The sequence below is a fragment of the Camelus bactrianus genome, chromosome 21 (genome assembly GCF_048773025.1).
Source record: "Camelus bactrianus isolate YW-2024 breed Bactrian camel chromosome 21, ASM4877302v1, whole genome shotgun sequence".
Lineage (NCBI taxonomy): Eukaryota > Metazoa > Chordata > Mammalia > Artiodactyla > Camelidae > Camelus > Camelus bactrianus.
In genome coordinates, this window is record NC_133559.1 from 25,682,545 (window position 1) to 25,699,798 (window position 17,254).

At 32.9% G+C, this 17,254-nt stretch overlaps 1 protein-coding gene across 7 annotated transcripts in view; it reads left to right on the top strand.

Moving 5' to 3' along the window:
* The window catches only part of TOR1AIP1 (torsin 1A interacting protein 1), a 37,022-nt gene extending 21,208 nt beyond the window's left edge, over positions 1-15,814 (top strand). For 4 of the 7 annotated variants that reach the window (XM_074349877.1, XM_074349878.1, XM_074349881.1 and 1 more), the window contains 7 exons: positions 262-348; positions 2,823-2,879; positions 4,975-5,016; positions 5,579-5,647; positions 10,425-10,469; positions 10,819-10,875; positions 13,389-15,814. In XM_074349877.1, the coding sequence (XP_074205978.1) occupies positions 262-348; positions 2,823-2,879; positions 4,975-5,016; positions 5,579-5,647; positions 10,425-10,469; positions 10,819-10,875; positions 13,389-14,176 (1,145 nt within the window). In that variant the 3' untranslated portion in view covers positions 14,177-15,814. The remainder of the gene's footprint in view (positions 1-261; positions 349-2,822; positions 2,880-4,974; positions 5,017-5,578; positions 5,648-10,424; positions 10,470-10,818; positions 10,876-13,388) is intronic. The other 3 variants (XM_074349879.1, XM_074349882.1, XM_074349884.1) reach the window with 1 other exon arrangement.
* The last annotated feature ends 1,440 nt before the right edge of the window (positions 15,815-17,254 follow it).

Sequence of the window (17,254 nt, forward strand, 5' to 3'; positions counted from 1 at the left end):
TACATTAAAGCCTCAGAGTGTAATCTTGCTGATATTACTCTGAATATTTGGGGCATAATTATATACCCCAGAGAACATAAAATGTTTTTAGCTTATCTACAACTTTGTGACTCAGAATAGTAAACATAATAAGTGGCAGTTATACACCTGATATTTTAAAAGGCTTCATTTTAAGGTTGAATTACTTGTTTTTGTTTTTTAATCCAGATCTGTAGAGCCTTGGAATACAAACTATACTCGTGTATTTTTACTTCTTTTTAGGAGAAACTGAAGAAAACGATCAAGACAGCTCTGACAGTGATGTTTCTACTATTAAAGTCAGATCCAGGGATTCTGTTGAGTCTGAAGGTAACATTGCTTTATGTACATATGACTTTTATCTTAGGAGCTGTATTTTTAGTTAAAATATAAAGAATTTATGTGAACTTATTTTTTTAAAAAAATACTTTAAAGTATTTATTAAAACTAATTTTTAAAGAGTTTTTTAAAAGTTTAACTTTTTAATATTTATTAAAATTACTTATTTCATATATACATTTAATTGGTAGTACAATGTCATGTAATGTCTAAACAAATAAATCACTTTTATTTTGCTTTGATATTTCTAGAACATAAGATTTTTGTTCTCAAGAATTATTTGTAGTTTTTTAAAAAAATTTTATAGAGGAACTGATTCACAACAGACTCACAGACATAGAATACAGACTTGTGGTTCCCAGTGGGGAGGGGGATTTGTGGGTTAAACTGGGAGTTTGAGATATACTGACAGGTATATATAAAATAGGTAAGTTTATACTGTATAGCACAGGAAAATATATTCAGTATCTTGTAGTAGCTCACAGTGAAAAAGAATATGAAAATGAATATACGTATGACTGAAGAATTGTGCTGTACACCAGAAATTGATACAACATTGTAAACTGACTATAACTCAATGAAAAAAAAATTTGGCATCTGAACAAAAAAAACTGATATCACACTGGCATTGACTCACTACACACTGTCAGGAGTGTTAGTTAGCTTTAGGAAGTTTTTGTTTTTGTTTTTTTTTTTGCTTTTCTTTTTCTAGTTCTTTTAGCTGGTGGGTTAGATTGTTTATTTGAGATTGTTCTTCTTTTTTGAAAGGAAGTTTTAATATACTTAGATTACTACTTTTGTCTCTGGATTGCTCAAATTCACACCAAATTAGCAACAACAGTTTCTGATTATCCATGTAAATTTATATTGAAATTTATTTAAGGAAAGAACTGACTGAAGAGAAAAAACACCAACTTGAGGCTTATGAGGGTGCTGATCAAATTTGTAAACTTCGTAAATAATGAGTAATTTTATGTTTTAATAGTCCCATGGAAGATTAAGTCTCCATTTTTCACTCACCTCCTTTTGAGAATTTCTATAATCCTACGTTTTACTTAATCATTCCACTTTAAAAATAAGCTCAGAAGCTAGTTTATGGGCATGTGGTATTCTGTATATTTCCCACCCTTCCTCATTTTCCCCCATTCTTTCTTTTTTTTTTTTAAAGTACAGTTACAAAGTGTCAATTTCTGGTGTACAGCACAATGTCCCAGTCACGCATATACATACGTATATTCATTCCCTGTTCTTCCTTGATACAGAAATCCAAAGGAGACATGCAACATCCTAGCATAGTGGTTAAGAACACGTTCTCTGGAGCCAGAATCCCTAGGTTTCACTCCTCCACTACTAGGTTTGTGCCCTCAGGCAATTGCTTAACTTTTATGCTCCTCAGTTTTCTCACCTGGCTTATTGTAAGGTTAAATTACTTAGAAAGTACCTGGCACATAGTAAACACTCAAATTAAGTCCTGTTATTAGTTTTCGTATGTGCTTCATAAAGCTCTAAAAATTAGAGACTGATTAAGCCATTCTTGTGGCCAGTAGTTTGATGCCATTGGTACCATTGCTACCCTTTGAAATACATAAATCCCAGGCTCTGTGATCCCTTTAGAGTTCTGGTAAGTTCTTATTGAAGCACACAGACACCATGCAAGAGAAGACTCTAGCTAAAGAACAAAGAGGTGAGGCATCAGAATAAGAATACTAATTTTTCAGACTATCTTCTGGGCCAGTTATAACCGAAGAGGTACAAGAAGATACATCACAGTGAAGGAAGAAAATATTAGAGTTTCATGTATATTTATTTTTTATTTCATCCATTTAGAATATCTATTTTTGTTTGTTTTACAGTAATACATATTAGTTAATATTTTAGTGATTCATGTATGTAATGTTAGAAATATGTTTTGGAGATTGATGCTCAAAACTTTTTTAGTAAAAGGAGCGCACTAACAAAAATACTTAGCCACCTCCTGGATGTGTCAAATGCTTTTGCCTCCAAGATAGCAGTCTGGTCACTTTTAAACAGATTTTGTTATAAATTCCACTTTTAAATGAAGAAAAAGTTTGAAGAAGGGAAGACTAAAATACATAGTGTATTGACCAGTTGCAAGAAAATTTTGAGGCGAAATGGATAGTAATGATTTCAAGAAGATCCATTATTATAAACTTTAAGAATTTTCCTCAACTCAAAGGTTTCATTATCTCCTTTACGTCATGCAATGTTCTATGGCTTCTTTTATTTTTTTCTTTAAAAAGAAAAGATAGATAATTAAATTTTTAGATATAACATGACCCTTTAGAAACTATTTTTTTAAATAAATTACATGTCCAAGTGTTGAATTCCCTAGGGTTTGTGTGAATATTTTTTGCTCTTTTGATTACTCATTGTTCTTTGGTAAAATGTGCACTTAAAAAGTTAAATAAGCTCTATAGTGTACTATATTTCTTTTTCATTTTTAGACCAAACCATTAGATCATCAAGTCAATATCCAGAATCACTTTGGCAGTCATCACAAAGTAAGTAAAACCATAATTTACATCCTTAAAAGTCTGTCTGTTGTGGGTGTGGTGAAATGCTGTTCTTGTTTTTGAAGATCCTCTTTTGCAATTTAACGTAAAATGTTGAAATAAAGGTAGAGTGAGTTCTAAAAAAAGAAATTCATCTTGCATCTTGACTTTCCTTCTTGAGTTAATCATCTCTGTGCCCAAACTTGAATTTGAATTGAAAAAACAAAAAAACTGCTTTCTATGATGCGTTGAATGTCCTTGCTTGCAATATAAATTTGTTGATTGTTTTAGTTTAATTAAGGTATTAGTTTGAGCCTTGATGGTATGATTTCAACCATTGCAAATGTTGCAAAAGTCTGGAAGGATGAATAAATAAGTGATAAATCAGGTATAGTAAAAAGTTAATGGTAAGTTAGGTGGTGGGTATATAAAAGTTTTACAGCCTTGCTTACAGCTTTGAAAATTTTCATTTTCAAAGAAAATGTAATGCACAAAAAAGATTGGAAAGTAATATAATCGGGTTGGTAGAATCATTGTTGACATTTTTCTTTTACCTTTTTTCTGTATTTTGCAGATAACCTACAATTGATACGTATTTCTTAGGTTAAGCAGAAATTATTCTGTTTTCTTTTCCCATTTTTTAATCAATTCCCAGAACTCAAATTAATTATTGATCAACCAGAAATACCCTTGAATGTAAAATCTTCAAGACTTTTTTTCCTTCCACATCAATATTTTTAAAATATGAGACTGTATTTAAAGAAAAAGTCTTTGGAAATCTGTTTCATAATCGCTGTGCTCATTGAATTCTACTTTATATGTGTGTATATATGTATCTGTTGTTTTAGTCTTTAGTAGGTTCTGGGTTTGGAGTTTAAACTGAGACAAAACAAAAGCAACTGAAACAGAAATAAGTCATTTGTGGAAAATGACTTTTGAATCATCTTAATATATTTGCCCTTTATTTTTCTAAATCTTTGGTCTTTGGAAGCTCTGAAATTTGTCTCCCTGTATTAATTATGCTATACTCTTGCAGTGGAATACATTTCAGTTATGGAAAATGAGTTATTTATATACAGTTAGGTGATCAGTATATATTTCCTTGAATCTAAGATGCCACTGCTTTTACATATCACTGAGAAAGAAAGAAAATGCAGTTAAAGTGTGACATATTGTTGATTATAAGATGCAGCCCTAAATCAGAGGTGTTTTTTAAAAATTACTTCTTCAGAATCAATGAAAGACAATATAATGTCTACTTTTTAGATAAGTACCTTGTTAGACTGAATACAAATCTGGTATCTACATCTATCTGACTTATTCACCATGGTTTTCCTACAATGTTTTGCACATAGTAGGCACTTAATAGATACTAATGAATTTTTAAGTTATGCATTTTTAAAATGGTGCATTTCTGTACAGCTAGCATATATTGCATTTGTAGTCAGAGAAAAATAAAGTTGAACATAAAGTTATACTGATACTTGAATTAGAGGGTAGAAGTAAATTTCTTTAGGGCAGATTTGGAAATGTACCCTGTTACAATTGTAATATCATTTTTTTATTATCCCACTGTATCATTTTACAGTTGTACTTAGATACCATCCCAAACATGAAGTAGAATCTTTCACTTCATAACTACTTTGCAGTGTTCACAAATTTGCTTATATAGTATATACTGTTATATATGAACTGCCTGCATTTATATTCTCTGTCATACTACCTTTAGATATGTAATCTTGAACAAATTAACAATTTCAGTTTCCATATTTGTAAAATAGGAATAACAGTATCCACCACATAAAGTGTGAGAATTAATAAAATTGTACTCGGTACCTGGTAAATATTCAGTACTTTTAGCCATTATTTTGATGATGTTGATCTTAAAGCTGGCTTCTTATTATCTGATTCCTGAACATTTTGAAGTTTAGGAAAGGGAAAATACATACATATTGTATATGTTTGGGACTAATAAAAGAAAGTTTTGATTTTTGTTTGTTTTTGGATATGGTATCCATAGTAAACAAGCAAAATGTCTATGCAACTTCTTCATTTTTTTTAATTTCCAAATATTCTATGACTTAATCTCTGTTTTCTGTTTCAGGTCGAAACTACACAGCTTTTGATAAGCAACCATTAGTGCTTAGTAAGTGGTTGGTTGTCTATTCTTTTATCATTTAAGCAATTCTAACCCAATCTTTTTCTGCCAACAAAAATTTAAATAGGATTTTAAGTCATTCTGCCCTCTTTGCCTTTTAATCCACCACAAATTGGTACTATAGGTGATAATTACTCTGTGATGTGGAAATGTGTTCAGGGCTATTTTACTGAAAATAACTTATTTATGAAAGTAAATGGTTAGCTTTTTTCTTAATTTACACTGAAGTGTTAATGAAGTTCAAGTGTTAATGAACACAGTCATTCTCAGAGATCATAGCAAAGGACTTGCACGTAGTTTTGTCTCTTCGGAGATTATGTATTTATTTGCTGCCTCTTTTGCTGTGGGAAGTGGTTCATTCTCACTGATGTGATCCTTTGACAGTATCTTTTAGTTTTGAACTATTACTGCCTTTTGTGTCTTTTCTCCCCAACTTTGTTTTGCTTTTCTGATGAATTTACCTTAGAACACTGGGGTATAGTATATATTTTCAAACTGTGTGAACTGATAGCTTGTTATATATATATATGTATGTATATATTTACCTCAGGCTCGGGATATCACAAAACCCCTCAGGAATGGATTGAACACGCCACAAGAATAAGGACTAGGATGAAAAGTAAGTTGATGAATCTCTACCTGTTATTGAAGTAATTTTAAGATTACTTTCTGTTTTCTTGATTATTTAATATATAAAATTATTTAGTTCTTCAGATAAGCATTCGGGTTGTTTGTGATTTCATTTATAAGGAAATCTATGATTACTGGTTTAGTTATTTCCTTCTACTTGGACTAGCAGGAGATGGACTGGGTGTAAAGTGTAGACGGTGGTGTAAGAAAACCAGTAGATAATGGGTCTGTACTTGACAGACTGTCAGTTCTATCTAGCAACAGTACGATCTGTACATGAAAATGAAACTCTACTCTTTTGACATTACCTGTTTGTTACTTTTAACAGATTATGTACTTTAACACTTTTTACTGAGTTATAATCATTTTAAAATATTGTATCAAATTCCAGTGTAGAGCACAATTTTTCAGTTATACATGAACATATATATATTCATTGTCACATTTTTTTTCGCTGTGAGCTACCACAAGGTCTTGTATATATTTCCCTGTGCTATACAGTATAATCTTGTTTATCTATTCTGCATATGCCTATCAGTGTCTACAAATTTTGAAATCCCAGATTATTTACTTTTATATAAATAACCACTTAGAGCAGCTTTATGTACTTATTTCAAGTAATAGAGGCTGAAATTTTTAAATTGTATTTTCATGTTTAGGTTTAGGAAGGATTAAATGTCACAGGATTTAAGAAATAACATAAGTAAACGTGATAAAACAATCATACTTTGAATTCAGTGTCTATTGTAATTTCTATAGTAGTGTGTCCACATTAAACCTTAATTGTATAAAAAAAAAATCCATGCCATGCCGTAAGTGACCTTTAACCACTATCCCTTACTCATGTAACCACAGTAGGTCTCAAGGTCATCAGGTGGCCCCTTATATTTCATTTAGACGATATAAAAATCTGCATCATATAGCTCTTACTCACGAAATAACTAACTATAATTGGACAAGAGGCTTTGTTTTTCCATTAGTAAAGTAGCAATGGTCACAATTAATTTTTCCCCAGCAGTGGAGTTTTACCCTACATATAAGTGAGTTCTTTAACTGCCTGAAACTCAAATAGCTTTTTGCCCTTGCCGTACTGTTGGTTGTCATTTCTTATTGCTGTATATACACTTGCTATTAGAAGCCTATTTCCTCTTAAAATTTGTTCTCCTGACCTATTATAGTTAGGAAACCAAGTATTAATCATTCAGCTTCTTAGGATTATGTTTTCACCCAGTATTAAAAATTAAAACTTATTTTAAAGATCAGATCTGAGAGATATTCTTGGAAGCAGAACTGCCTGAGTTTAAGTATATACATCCTATGAAAAGCTCAGAGACTTCTTATGTTATTTCTTATTTTAACTATATATTTTGTATAATTAGTAGCAGATAAATTACTTCCAGAAAAGTGTAAGACACACTGTTGTCAAAAAAAAGTTTGTGTTTTTATTTATTCTAATAAGACAACTGTACAAGTGAAATGCAGAAGGGAAAATAAATATTTTGAAGGTTTGGTTGGAATGTAGAAATAATCTTTGGTTGCTAAATTGATAGCTCGTTTTTAGTATTTTTGCATTCTGTTTGCAATCCTACTTTGTCTTAAGTTTGTATATTTGTTATGGCTTAAATAGTTACATACTGGTTGATAGCCATCTACCATAAATATAGGACTGTGAGAGTTAAATAGAAATTATATAGCAGAAGTTTGCAGGTACAGATACCAGAATTTTTTAGATTTCTGACCACATGAGGACTTTAAGAACAATGAACAGGAAGAAAATATTTTCAAAGTAGAAGGCTGCAGTGATTTTTCAAACAGCCTTGTAGATTCCTCTTTAATCCAAGATGATTTGAAAAAATTTTTCCTTGGCATTCCAAATTTCATATCTCATTGTCTTAACTATACAATTCTACCTGCTTCAGTGAGAAAAAACAATTATTTTCAGATTTAGTTATTGGCAAGAATCTGGGACTTTAGATCATTATTCTGACCCTGTGTTAGCACCCTATCTATCTCTGGTTAGATAGGTCCCAGTTCAGGTTTCTGCCTATATCCAAACCTTTTGGGAAAGATAGAACCACTGTCTTTATTTTTCCTGTTTCCCAGATGATAGAACGGTGAGAATGAGGAACACTGTCTGTGGAGAGTCAGACCTCTGAATCTATGCTTCATTAATACATATATGCTTTAGAATCTGTCTTTAAAAGTGGTGTAGAGAAAAGAGGGAAGTTTAGAGTTAGAATTACTGGGTTCCAGTCCCAGCTTTTCTACTTACTAATTGAGTTATCTTGGTAAATAAAGTCACTTAACCTTGGTGAACCTCAATTTTCCTAACTTTAAAGTAGGAACTATAGTGCCTATAACTAGGTTATTTAATTAGATTATTTTATATGTGAACATAATTTTTTAAGTCTAAATACCACATAATTAATGCTTATTTATTGTTAACAGTGTATTATGTAATAATCAGTAGTAATAACTGAAAGATTCATGCCCTCTGCTCTTGACTTTATAGAGTGATTTTACTATATTCTTCATACTAGAAAAGCTTTGACCTTTACCTTTTTAAAAAAAAATTTTTTTTAGGAATTTTTATTATTGTCTTCAATAATATTTTTAATAAGGATAGAGATTACCTTTTAGACAATGCCCTGCCTCAGCAGCATTTACCCTGCTAAATTTGTTTGTGTTCTATGGACTATACAAGTATTAACTCTCTGTTCTCTTCTATAGGGGTACTCTCTTATATCATTTTATAGTATAAAATGGTAGTTCCATTTTTAACTTTCTGAGGAGCCACCATACTCTTTTCCATAGTGGTTGCACTAACTTATATTCCCACCAACAGTGTATAGGGGTTCCCTTTTCTCCACATCGTCTCCATATACCTTGGTTTTTTGATAATAGCCACATCACATTTGATAACGTGAGGTGATACCTCATTGTGATTTTGATCACATGTGTCACTGTGCTTATTAAGTTTGATGTAATCCCATGGTGTGTTTTTACTTTTGTTTCCCGTGCTTTTGGTGCACATCCAAGAAATCATTGTCAAAGCCAACTTCAAGAAGCTTTTTCTCTTATGTTTCTTCTGGGAGTTTTATTGTTTGGGTTTTTATTGTTTAAGTCTTTAGTCCATTTTGAGTTGATTTTTGTGGATGGTATGAGATCCAATTTCATTTTTTTGTATGTAGTTATCCAGTCTTCCCAATACCGTTTATTGAGGAGACTGTCCTTTCCCCCTTGTGTATTCTTGGCACCCTTGTCGACAATCAATTGACCATATATATCTTCATGGGTTTATTTTTGACTCTGTTTTCTCTTCCGTTGGTCTGTATGTCTTTTTATGGTAGTACCATAATGCTGTGATTACTCTAGCTTTGTGATATATTTTGAAATCAGGAAGTGTGATACTCCAGCTTTATTCTTCTTGCTCAGATTTGACACAACATTGTAAAATGACTATAACTCAATAAAAAAAAGTTTTAAAAAAAGTTGGCTATTTTGGGGGTCTTTTGTGGCTCCATATGAATTTTAGGATTGTTTTTTATTTCTGTAAAAAATGCATTGGAATTTTGATAGGGATTGCACTGAATCTATAGAATGCTTTGAGTAGTATGGATATTTTAAGAATATTAATTCTCCAGTTCATGACCATGGGATGTCTTTCCTTTAACTTGTGTAGGCTTTTCTTTCATCAGTGTTTTAGAGGTTTCAGTAATAAGTCTTTCACCTTGGTTAAGCTTATTCCTAAATATTTTATTCTTGTTGATATTGTTGTAAATGGAAATTTTTCTTAGTTGTGTTTGTGTTAATTTTTTTTTAAATTTTGTGTTCTGAGTCATATAAATGTTACATATGTTTCATAATAGCAATTATTTAGCTATTCTTCATCATTAATATCATCATAGTATATAGCATTGTACAGCACTTTTATATATTATCTCATTTGATCTTTGTAGTCATGAGTGAGGTGTTCAAGATAAACATTATCTGATGGATTTTTTTTTTCTGTTTTAGTTAAGTCAGTTGTGACTTTTGGTGACCTAACTTAGAAACTTCTAAGGATGCAATTTCTTAGCTAAACTGGTATTTGCAAAACAATATGCCTATAGAGTTAAGGTTGATGTTATTTTGTTTCATTTGATGTTTTTTTGTCATATGACCAAAAATAAGGCTATTTTTGTATCTTAGCAGTGCTAATTTTATCCCTCCAGTTTATTCCAGTTTTCCTCAAATGAAAGCTGTTGATAAACACCAGGGAAAGTACTTACATAAAAGTTATAAAACTTCAAGCAAGTGACAGGTGGCAGTATTGGTAAATGTAGATCATACGAATGAGAAACTCCACCTCTTCGCCCTCTGAATCCTGTCCTTCCATTTCCTCTCTCTTAGATGTCAAAATCTGTGACCATGCCAAGAATGAAGGAGGAAATAAGGAAAGAGTTGGGATAGTTTTTAATTTGTTTTCTAAAGTAATAATGAAAATAGAGATTGAATGGAATTATGAGAAAATTATTTTGAAATCTATTGTTTTACCACAAGCTAAAACAAAATTACTGGTCTATTAACAGAAATGGTGAAAAGTTTTTAATGTAATTTTTAGAATATTATTGGTATTTGAAATGGTCAGAAGCACCAGAGGAAATATTCGAAACAGTCTGAGGTAGAAAATAGTGAGGATTAAGATTGCATTTTATCTTAAAACTCTTATCCAGAGAGCTCAGTAATCCATAATCCATATTTTGTCCTTCTTTGCCTCTTTTCAGCATCATCACCAAGCAAGAGTTCAATATATGGCAGTTTTTCAGATGGTATAATGTGTTTCCTTTTATTATAGTTGTTCTTATTTTCTTTGTCCTCTTAACTTTGTCCCAGAAGTTTCACCACTCCCACTAAATAATTTGGGTCAAATACTTCAAGGCTTTTTCACAATACTGATATACTAAGAGTATGCTTTTTACATACCATAAATAATTATGAAATAGGTCCTGTTTCTCAAGCAGCTGTCAATCTCATGGGCACTCAGAGCTTCTGCATTTTCTTCTGTTTCTGGCTGGTCTCTGCCTTATTTTCTCTTGGTGGAATTTGTATTTTCCTTTTCTATTGGAAACACTGAAATTATGAAACATAAACTGATAGTCTCTATTACTTTATCATTAGATGACACTGTTCTGAAATCAGATCTTGGAAACCAGTCTCCATCAACCTCCAGCCAACGTAAGTTTATCTATTCAGTTTTTATTAAATGAGTCTCTAAAATTGGTGATCATGGTGGTTTTTAAATTTTTTTTTCACACCAAATAACTTCATGCTATTTGAAGAATGGTATTTTAAGCACTATAAAGGAAAAGGTGTATGTATATACTAGCAGGGAAATCTTTAAGGACAAACTGTATGAAACAACATCTGGTTTTCCCCTACACTTTATTATCCATAAGACCTAAAGTAAAAATTAATAATTAAGCAACTAATACTATTAACCAATTGAACCTCACCGAGTTAGAAGAAAGATGCACATAGCATAGTAGTTTTTAGAGTTTAAAGAACTGTATTTGAATTAGATTGGACCGCTTACCTTCTGTATAGCCTTCGGGGAAGTTTGTTTAATTCTCTAAGTCTGCTTATTATCCTGAATGAGTACTAAGAAAATAACAGTGATTTTCAGACTCTTTGGTCTCAATACCACTTTCCACTAGCAAAATTAATAAATACCCCAAGAGAGCTTTTTTATTTAATATGTCCATATTTATCTAGAAATTAAAATTAAAAAGAAATTTAAATGTTTATTAATTTATTTTTAAATAATTTAGTAAGAAGAATGATAGCTTACTTCGTGTTTTTTCTAATCTTTTTAATGCCTGGCTTAATAAAATGAAGCTGGAGTCTCATATCTGCTTCTGTATTTAACCTGTTAAAGTATATTGTTTTGGTTGAAGTTATCTGCAAAAATCCAGCTTTAAACAGATACATAAAATTATAATAGCCTTCAGACAGTTGTGGATATTCTGTTTTGATATTCTCTAAAACTCAACAAGTGGTAGTTTCTAAATGTTATTTGAAATGTGAAATCTGAAACAATTTTAATGAACTTTTTGTGTTCTGTTACATTAAAATCCATTGGTCTTTCTTGTACTTTGTATGAGTATGCACTAGTCATTTGGAAAATGTTGTTTCACTAAGTTATGTAGATCTTCCAAATGTTGACACACTTGTAATACAAGATAAAAAGATAGCATTTGTTAGTATCACCACCAATCTCAAGACAAAAAAGTCTTAACTATTGGAAGCCGTTAAGCTCATAATGGCAGATACAATACTTTCCCACAATCCTAATTTTCACTTGAAACCTTGAATTTTAGAATTGGAAACAAATATTGTCAGTTCTCTTAGAAGCAACAAGCTCAACTTTGTTCATTTTCAAGAAAATGTCTTCCAGATACAAAAGTCTGACTAAGCATAGTTTGTCACTTGGTCTTTCGAGTAAAAATCCTGTGAAAAAAGCACCTGTTCAGCCCACAGCTAAGGTGCGCACAGTTCTTTCCCTGGGGCAGCCGTGCTGTGCTCTATGTCAGAAGTGCTTTATGTGTACTTTCCATTTCTTCACATAGGATGTTAAGATTTGTACTCGAGGATTGAGTTTTAATAAGATAAATAATTTTAACTGCTTCATGAATTACGTTCTTAAGTGAAACTGATAATCTTTAATGCATGGCTATGAAAGTACAAGGACAGTTTGCTGCCATTGCCCAATGGTTCATCTAAATCATGAGTTGTTTTTTCTACCATAGCTTTTTGCACCATCAGTGCAGATGTCAACATGGTGGAAAAAGTCAAATAACATCTTAGTGTTAGGAGGATGGCTTTAACCTCAAGGACCTCCCTGAAGAGATCTTGAGATACTCCACCAACCACACTTTGAGAACTGTTGCTCTAAAAAGTCCATGGTAAAATAATAAAAATGAAATTTTTTTAAGAAAGAAAAAAAAAACAGGAGGTCTGTGGTACAATTATTAGTCTAAAGCAGTCAATCAATAAATAGAAAGTGTAAAAGTACTGTTGCTGTCATATTAAATGATTAAATGAAAAAAATTTTTTTAAATAAATGATTAAATGAGATGGTATATGAGAATGTGCTTTATAAACTGAAAAGCACTAGATGAATGTAAATAATTATCATCATTGCCAGTTAATAACTAGGAATGAGTTGAAAACTAAATTTTGCTAGTGTTAACTTGCAACCCCAAAGGATGGCATCAGTGCAATTAAAAGGACAGCTAGCTATTATAATATACGGAAGATTTCACTTACAGTGCATCTTTTTCTTTATCCCTTTATGTACTTCCAGAACATCCCACATTTCTAAATTTAAAATTATTTTTGTAAAGTGTCTTTGAATATTGTTTACCTCCCAAATATTAGCAGCAGTGGTAATAATAGTTTTGCTTTATAAATTATATTCTTTCTGACTTGGCATTTGCCATTTCCTATATTTAAGTTCTCCTTTTTCCTCTAAGATTTTTTTATCATTTTGACATTGATGAGACATAGGCACACTCATAATTTAAAACACCTGTGATAAATTATCTCTTTAAGGAAGTAAATTATTCAGCTCCCTTCTTTAATTCCTTCCTCTTTTATCTATATGTTTATAAAGATTCATATTGGCTTTAAAAGTCACTTGCCCTTGAATCTAAGAAAATAATACTTGTATCTCTTTTTTTCCTGAGCAGACGTGACTGGACAACACAAAAGTGCATCTTTTGTCCAGATGAAGTGGTGGTGGCCACTTGTTCTGATAGCTGCTCTTGTCATTGGGAGTTTTTGGTTCACTCCTACTCCTGAGGCAGAAACCACTGCTGTTCAAGAGTTCCAGAACCAGATGAAGCAACTTATGAACAAGTACCAAAGTCAAGACGAGAAGCTGTGGGAAAGGAGCCTGACATTCCTGAAAAAACATCTTAATAGCTCCCAGCCTCGGCCTCATCCTGCTATCTTGCTGCTCACTGCTGCCCGAGATGCTGAGGAAGCACTCAAGTGTCTGAGTGAGCAAATTGCCGATGCCTATTCTTCCTTCCGCAGCGTTCCTGCCATCCGGATTGATGGGGCAGGCAAAGCTACTCAAGACAGTGACACTGTCAAACAAGAGGTAGATCAGGAACTGACCAACGGATTCACAAACGGCCAGAGTGCAGCCGTGGTACACCGCTTCGAGTCACTGCCTGCAGGCTCTGCTTTGATCTTCTATAAGTATTGTGACCATGAAAATGCAGCCTTCAAAGATGTAGCCTTAGTCCTGACTGTCTTGTTGGAGGAGGAGACACTTGAAACCAGTCTAGGCCTAAAGGAAATTGAAGAAAAAGTGAGGGACTTCCTCAAAGTAAAGTTCACCAATTCTGACACACCCAACTCCTACAAACATATGGACCCAGACAAATTGAGTGGACTCTGGAGCCGCATTTCTCACTTAGTCCTGCCTGTACAACCTGAAAATGACCTGAAAAGCGGTATCTGCTTATAAGGGGTGAAAATCATGTCCCAAGTGAGAATTTTTCAGTCTTTGTAACCAGAGACAGAATTCGGAGCTCTTTTTGGAAGAACTGGTTTCTTTTTAAAGGAAGTTAACTTCTTAAGTAAACATGGAACATCTAAATTGTGTATTCAACCTAATTATCTGTTACTTGAGAGAATCATTTCCCTGTTTTGATTGAAATTCTGTGTTAATGATATCTGAGGACTGTAGATTATATGCGGTCTCACTGAGGATCTGCTTAGGTTCTGGGTTGAGTCATTATTGCTGTGGTATGACCAGTGGGAGGGATAGGCTCTTTTTTATGAATCCTCCCAATTTTTTTAACTTTGTTTTTTTTCTTTTCTGCAGAGTTTGTTGAGTTATTAGTAAGGCAGCTCCCTAAATGTGACTGTGGATTTTCCCTGTTTTATTCTCTTTTATATCATTTAGATGTGAATTCCTTAGTCAGCTTCTGCTTTTGGAACAAAAGTAATGAAAGGTCATCTGAGTGTGTGTTTGGACTTTTTTTCTTTTTTTTGGAGGGAAGGGAGGAGGAGACCAGGAAAAAGAAGTTGTGGAATGGGGAAGGAAAAGGGGGAAAAATCTTCAAGGTGAAATGTTAAAATACGCCACTGAGACTTAGGGTTAGTCACACATGAACTCCATTCTCAGTGAATTCTGTTGGGATTTGTTTTTCATTTATCATTTACTTTCCTTTAAGAAATTTTTGGTCCTCCCAAAGATTTTGAAGTATGTATATGATGAAATTTAGTATATTTGTTTACTTGGCTCTTAAGAATGTGTACATTCAGAGCAGTTTATTTTGGTCACATCCTGAAAGTTTTGTTAAGAAATATAATTTCAAGAATTGGCAAACCACTTACTAACCAGCTTTCCTGGGCTGTTGAAGAAGGATTTGATTTTCTGCATGTCTACTTACTGCATTTGAAGTCCTTTACTGACACTTACAGCAAATAGATATACTGTGCACAGGATAAATTCTGTTGACTGCCTCCAGCCAAAAGGAAAGTGAAGCTTACCGTAGGTGCAGAATGTTAAGGTGTACTGCTGTGTATTACTGTACTGCTACAGTATTTCAGTTTTAACTTTGCATCTCTAACTGAGCTCTCTCATTTGTCAGCTGCTTTGGTTTTCTTAGATTCTTAAAGTTCTGGATCCACCTTTTTGTGTGTGTGTGTGTGTGTGTCTACAAACCTTTAAATGAAAATACTGTTTTTAGAATGCTAGATCCTCTCATTGGCTTCACCGTATACCTTCTGAGGATCCCATGACTGATGGTGGAGTGTGGCCTGGTTTCTTCCCACTAGGCCCACCAGTATTCATAAATTGACACCCCTTGTTATAATTTGTTCCTGTCAGAAGTCAGATATTCTGATTTATAGAGGATTCTAAAACAAAGAGTTTTTGAAAGGCTTATTTTATATATATATATATATATATATATATATATATATTATATATATTATGAATAAACAAACATTTTTATTAAGTGTTTCATTGACCAAAATAATTTCAAAGTAATTAATATTACTTATATCAGGAAAAAAAATCATTGTAGCAGCTGATCTGTAAATGACTTTAAAAGCTATTTTAGTAACTTAAATAAATTTACTTTCTTGGTTTGTATTCTCTGTGTTATAAACTTAATGATTCATATACCTATTTAAAAATTATTCCTAGAGTTTTCTTTACTCTTGAACAATTTTAGTGACTTCTGCTAGAAGAAAGGCCAAAGAATTCGAGCCGTTCACAAGTACATTGGTAGGAAATACAATCATGTTTTTCTAGTCCATCCAGGGATTTTGAATTATCACTAAAATGGAATTAATTTGGAGATTCCCAACTTAGCAAAAAAATCTGCACCAGTGTTTTCCAAATTTTTTATTCTCACCTCCCTAAAGAGTCTTTTTAGATTTTTTTCCCCTAATCATCTGCTCCCATGAAATTTTAATACCACATATATACTGGATGTATGTTTTTATGCTTTATATATACAAAGAGTAAGATTTTTTTGCCCCCACTGAAAATGCATATTCAAGAATATCTGTATTTTAAAAAATCTGTATTTTAGATCATTGATGCCTAAAACATCCTGCTTTGTTCATGTTACCATCATCCGTTTGGAGGGGAAAATTTAATAAATCACTGGCTTGAGAACAGGAACTAGGGCCTCTAGAAAATTAGGCACATTGTGACTTTGAGTAACAACATTGGCCCAGGGAAAAACCACGGTGCAGTACTTACCTTACAAATGTCTAGAAACTTAATTTGCTTCCTTTCCTTTAATGACTTTATTACATTATTTTTAGGGAAGTTTTCTAATCCTCAAAACAAAGGTTGGAAGTAAACCTGATTTTTCATTCTATGAAGAGAACTGTAACGGTTGGCATAGTTAATACCTAAACTAAAGATGTAAAGCCCAATTTTGATCCTCAGAAAGTCTTCAGAATGTTGGCAACATGAGGAAGCATTTCTCACTGATCGCAAAAAGACAATGGACTGTTTTTCTGTATTGTCCTTATCCAGGCCATAGAGTAAAAATCTTACAGTATGAGGATTTTACTGGCATTAGCCACCTGGGATGGAGGTGTGAGTCCTGAGTCTGGAAAAACAAACTGAAAAGTCGACCATCGACTGCCATTGACTTGGAAAACAGAAACTCCTGCCTTGAAGACCTGTCTCTCTTTGGCCTGGATTCCGAGAAGTCCTGATGTGCTTGCGGGTTCTTCTGGATGGTAGGGGAGATAGTGGCCTGTCACCTGAGCATAAACAGGGAGAAACCTCTTGCAATCTACACATTGTACTCGGCTTTTGCACATTGTTGGTCTTTTCTGGAATAGTTCATATCCTTCCCCGTTCCTTTCCCCAATTTCATGTCTGCTAATTCTTACTTGATCTTAAGTCTTAATTTTTTAAGGCAGAACTTCACTGATTCCCTACCTTGAAATACTGGTTCAGGAGCTGCTTTATGCTCTCATTCATCCTGTATTACCCCCGACACAGCAGTTAGCACACTCCCACTACCGTATTCCTCTTGAGAGCGGGAGAGGATCATCAGTCTAAGCA